This window comes from Nicotiana tabacum, chromosome 12, assembly GCF_000715075.1.
Source record: "Nicotiana tabacum cultivar K326 chromosome 12, ASM71507v2, whole genome shotgun sequence".
NCBI lineage: Eukaryota > Viridiplantae > Streptophyta > Magnoliopsida > Solanales > Solanaceae > Nicotiana > Nicotiana tabacum.
In genome coordinates, this window is record NC_134091.1 from 58,708,265 (window position 1) to 58,713,881 (window position 5,617).

Consider the following 5,617-nt stretch of genomic DNA (forward strand, 5'->3'; position numbering starts at 1 on the left):
TACCAGGATAAATTGATCTCACTAGTGGTGTCAAATTTAGCTCATAGAAGTACAAGAAAAGTTTTTATAATTATACATCTCCTATGAGTAAATATCATCAAGTATCATGATTTCTATATTACATAAGGTACTTAACAAGAATTTACACGATATACAATAAAACATTTCTACTATCTCAATCTACAAAAGTCAAACGAAAATTTTGGATGATATCTAACTTTAAACATAATCGAAAGGGACCCTATCCAAATACAATCACTTCATCCCCAAAAAACTCCTATTATTTCATAGAAAATTTTTCATCCTCCCCTAAAAAAAATTCATCATCTTCGACAAAAAGACCAAATTTTCAATTAGAAAAAGTCTAAGTTGCATATTTGCACAGGATGCTTATATCAAACCCATCGAATAAAATGGTATCAGTCTGAAATTTTTCCAAAAGCGGTTATATGTAGTGTAAATAATATTATTTACAGTGTAAGTTATTGAAAACTAAAAAGCTAAAAGAAAATAAACACAAAAAGACTGATCCCAATTCCCAAGTCACAGGAGAAAAAAGTAAACCGGCCGGTCCGGTTTAGTTCTGATAGAGATAAACTTTATTATCTTCAAACAGAAGAAACTTTTACCAAGAATGGTTCTTGAAATGCCCCAAAAAATTCAATCTTGATGCTTCCGAGTTCACTCTCTAATTCAGAAATAGATTAAGAAAAGACCCTTAAAGCAGAAAAGAAATGCTGATGATACAGTCCACCATTTCACCTCCTGTCCAAAAAACACTACTTGTTCCAGCTCAAATTGCAGCAAGTGGTAAACATGGCTGCTATCTTGCTTTACATGGCGGATTTGGCTCAACATCTGCTTATTTTCATTTTCCAAGAAGACCCATCAAGCGAAATTCAGTTCAGGTATTATTTTTACTGTGTTTTCTTAATATAGTAATAGACAAGGTGGGTTGCTCTGACGGTAAGCGCCCTTCACTTTCAATCAAGACGTTGTGAGTTCGAGTCACCCCAAGAGCAAGGTGTGAGTTCTTGAAGGAAAGGATGCCGAGTTTCTATTGAAAATAGCCTCTCTATCCCAGGGCAGGGGTAAGGTCTGCCTACACTATACCTTCCCCAGACCTAGTGGGATTATACTGGGTTGGTGTTGTTGTTTGTTGTTGTTTCTTAATATAGTTTTACTTGTGATATTTTTTCTTGATGTTGTCTCTTCCGGCAGGGTAGGGGTAAGGTCTGCGTATACTATACCCTCCCCAGACCTAGTGGGATTATACTGGGTTGTTGTTGTTTGTTGTTGTTTCTTAATATAGTTTTACTTGTGATATTTTTTCTTGATGTTGTCAATAACCTTTTACTATAGTTTTTGTTGATTAATTGAGAGAGTGCTGCCTATTACTATATAGTTGAAAGCCCCTTAAGATTATGTTTCAATTGGTATGCTGTGAGTCATTTTTTTTTTCTTTTCTTCTTTGAGAACTTTAACAATACAAATTCCATTGAGCTTCTTGTTAAAAAAAGGTATTGGCTTGAACACAACAACAAATTTAGTCCCACATGTGAAACTTTGTATACTATTTAAAATAGAATTAATTTGGTCTCATAGTACAGTTTGGTTAGAGAATGATTAAAAAGTATCGGATAATTTCCGTTTTAAGTAGGTGGACAGTATTTTAAGATAACCGAAAACAGAAAGTAAGATATATTCTTAAACAGAGGGAATAGAACTTAAAATTTCAACCATCTAATGCTAATGGACTTTCTGTGCTTGCATAATGCAAGAGGTTTTCTCCCAAAAAAAATGAAAGAGCTCTTGAGTCCAAGACTTTCATTTTGGAAAGGAAGCATAGCTCACATGATTGAACTCATTATTTCTTTGCAATCTCTAATACCTGCAAACTATTCTAGTATTTCTGGTTGTTCTTTTATGATGAATGAATCTGTCACAGGATTCTTTTCCATACACGGAGCGACTCAAAAATTAAGTTCCTTCAAATACGTATTAGTAAATTGTTTTGGTAATACATTTCTCTATCTTTTTCACCTCTTTTGGATATTCCTAAGTCTTGTCTCTCTGGTGTACAGCTGCAGATTTTTGCAAGGAAAGTAGAATCATTCTCACTTTTGGTTCCAGAGAAAGTTGATGGTAGCTCCTTTTCTAATTCTTAGAAATGCTCCTTTTTGTCACAGTTTATGTGACATTTTCTATTTGGAACATCAAAGAGCTTTAGATATCATTCCACTAATAACATTATCCAATGTAACTTTTACTAGTTTCAAGGATTCAAATTTATTTAACTAGTCAAATTTTAACTTTGATTGGATGTTTTCCCTTATTTAACTATACAATGAGTATTTTACTTATAGATGACATCAACTAGTTATATTTCTTCTCTTACTGATTATGTAATACTCAAGTCAAACTCAAATCATCATGCCTAGTGAAAATATGGCACATTGGGAAGGAGGGATTATTACATTTTGAAGTGCTAGTTCTAGGGGTTATTTATACATTTTTATTGTTTTGTCACAGTCTATCAAATGTTTAGGAAACAATAATCATTCCCATAGACTTACCAAAAAAAGAAAGAAAAGTTATCATCTTCAATTAGAAAGATATGCGGACGTACTAAACTCCAAGCTTGAGAAAGATCAAGAGATGATGAGATAGCAGTTATTGAAATGATAGAATGAGTTAACATTTATATCTTTCTTTTTACATATAGGAATATATTAGTTTTTTAATTTTGTTATGTATTTTTTTGTGTTATATATATATATAATGATTCAAGAGGTTTACAATGTGATAGCTTCTAATCACCATTTCTTTTTCTTTTCTTTTCTTTCATCCTTTTGTTTTCTTATTTTCATTTTTACATAAGCATAAAAGGATGTATTTTTCAGGAAGTATATAATATAGTTTGAAGGATGCTTTTTCCAGAAACAATATCATAATATATGATTAAATATTTAACTACGCTGATGTGTTTTGACTGATTTGTTGGTTCTTGATCAAAAGACACTGAAATTCCATCCTCATCCTCAGGATGGAAAGCAAACAGAAAATTTAAATCAGCTTCTGTGACCTGTTACGCAAGTCCATACTTGGGACTTATAAATGTATTCATTACTGTGTATATTGTTGAGTTTAATTTCCAAGAAAACATCAATTTTGTTCTTTTATAAAAAGGGCATCCCGGTGCACGAAGCATCATGCGTTCACGCAGGGTCTGAGGAAGGTCGCACCCCAAGGATTTGATATAGGTAGCCTACCCTGACGCAAGCATCAATGGCCGATTCGACGGATCGAACCCGTGACCTATAGATCAGACGGGACAGCTTTACCGTTGCTCTAAGACCCCGCTTCATCAGCTTATTCTTCCATGAACAAATAAATTAAATCATTCCAACAGAAGTTCAAAACTTCAGTAATTTCCTGTTTTGTTTCAAGTTCTTTATACAGAAACAGAGGAAGATTGCATAATCTACTTGCTATGTACCATAAGTATGAGACAATAGTGCTTTGTCACAGATTTTGCATGAACTAAAAGGTACCATCATTGGCTTTCCGTTGCAGAATCATCAGAGAAGTTGCTGAATGGTGGAGATATTACTACTAGTAAAGGACAGGTTCTTTCTCTATCTGCTTTCTCATGTGGATATATCTTCTGGTTGACATCCGGGCAAGTGGCATCAGCAAGTGAAAGTGTCAGAGTAAACATGGTTTATGAGGTCGGAGAGTTATTTGAATTGGGAATCCAACTTACCTACCTGCTTATACTACTAGCATTGCTTGGTGCTGGAAGCTTCTTTGTGATTCGGCAAGTCCTTGTCCGCAGAGAGCTTGATCTTTCTGCCAAAGAATTGCAAGTAAGTGACCCAATAACTTTTCTCTTTGTTTATAAATGCATGGCCATTCATTTGAAGCATACATAATTTGCATCTGTATTGTTTAGATCTACAAAGGCAAAATTCTTCTATATATATATATATATAACCGGTAGCTAGAAAATCTGAACACCATTGTATTTTCCTGAAGGCAGATCTAGCAGGAGAATAATGCTTTAAAAAGAGAGAAGATTGTGATTCAATCTCGACTTGTTAGATATCAATATGAATTATTCTATTTGTTTCCTACAGACAATTGCTTACTTTTAACCGACAATTTGGTATCATGTGTCTAGACATCTATATCACTTGCAAGAACGACTTGTTTGTTTGTTCATAGATGTGAGAATGCAACTCTCTTTCTCTTTCTCTGAACACACTGTATTATTGGACGCATTAACACAGGAGCAAGTTAGAAGCGGTGATGCCAGTGCAACAGAACTTTTTGAACTTGGAGCTGTGATGTTGAGGCGAAAATTCTACCCAGCTGCTACGAAGTACCTGCTTCAGGCAGTACAAAAGTGGGATGGAGATGATCAGGATCTTGCCCAAGTATGAACTATCTCTTCAACAGTTTCTTTTTCTTTTTTTAATTTTAGATAAATGATAAAGGACCTCTACGCCAATTGCTATTTCACATATTAAATTTCTGATACATTGTAAATAGTCTATGTGAATTGACCTAAAATATACTGCCGTTTTAACTCAAAACAAGTGAATGCACATTTATCCTGCTGAACATGTGAAGAATCTCTTTTACCCTGAATCACATAACTTACGCCTATAAAATGTTTAAGTTCAAAAGCCATCTAAAAACTGCTCAAATTCTCAGCTAACAAATTATTTAGAATTATTGCTTGCCTATGTTGGATTTGTTGTTGCATACCAAGTCTTTTCAGGCATCTGAGTGTTGTATTCTTCCCTTATAATTTGCGCATCCTGACAGGTTTACAATGCCCTTGGTGTCAGTTATGTACTTGATGAGAAAATTGACAAAGGAATTGCTCAGTTTGAGAATGCTGTAAAACTTCAACCAGGTTATGTTACGGCATGGAACAACCTCGGCGATGCGTATGAGAAAACCAAAGACTTAACATCCGCTCTAAGAGCATTTGAAGAGGTCCTTCTTTTTGATCCTAATAACAAAATAGCTCGTCCTAGGCGCGATGCATTGAAGGATAAAGTAAAGATGTACAAAGGAGTACCTGTGAAATCTAAGAAGAGTTGATGATATAGGGAGCTTGTTAGTTATTTTTACATGCCTTGTGCTAATTATATATTGAGGAGCTTGCTTCTTTTATCTTTTCCCCCTTTACAGCGGTCTTTCTTCTACACGAGTGAAATGCTGTCAATGTGGCTATCTTGAATTTCCGGATGTTCATAACAGAAGAGGGCAAGCAGTTCTATGAACTTCTTCATCCCTATGTCTTTGGTGTAAATGAAACGAACAGTGTCTATTCTACTTTATCTGCATATAATCAGGAGGACACTTGATGCTCCCTTGTCTTCTTTTTAAAGTTTACTAGTATATGTACCTCCACGATGCGCGGATCATTTTAAAGGAAAAAAAGCGGAAGGAGATATTAGAAACAGATGTATATTGCTACATAAGTACTTGGCTTTAAACGGATTAGTCCACCTGAAAAAGTAGATATTTTTGTTTCAAGTTATGATCAGAAAAAATAAAGGACAGTTAAACACATGTGTAATTCACAGATTAAGACATCACC

General features: G+C 34.6%; 1 protein-coding gene across 1 annotated transcript; it reads left to right on the top strand.

Moving 5' to 3' along the window:
* The first annotated feature begins 547 nt into the window (after positions 1-547).
* LOC107788685 (tetratricopeptide repeat domain-containing protein PYG7, chloroplastic) lies at positions 548-5,387 on the top strand. Its single transcript, XM_016610385.2, has 5 exons — positions 548-908; positions 2,085-2,145; positions 3,577-3,869; positions 4,293-4,439; positions 4,834-5,387. Exons 1-5 carry the CDS (start codon positions 735-737, stop codon positions 5,113-5,115), a joined length of 957 nt encoding a protein of 318 aa, XP_016465871.2. The 5' UTR covers positions 548-734; the 3' UTR covers positions 5,116-5,387.
* The last annotated feature ends 230 nt before the right edge of the window (positions 5,388-5,617 follow it).

Bases quoted from the DNA above. Each gene is read 5' to 3' on its own strand.
- LOC107788685 (XM_016610385.2), top strand. From the start codon at position 735: ATGCTGATGATACAGTCCACCATTTCACCTCCTGTCCAAAAAACACTA. The intron at 2,146-3,576 runs GTAGCTCCTTTT...TTTCCGTTGCAG, and splicing joins GGTTCCAGAGAAAGTTGATG to AATCATCAGAGAAGTTGCTG. The intron at 4,440-4,833 runs GTATGAACTATC...GCATCCTGACAG, and splicing joins ATGATCAGGATCTTGCCCAA to GTTTACAATGCCCTTGGTGT.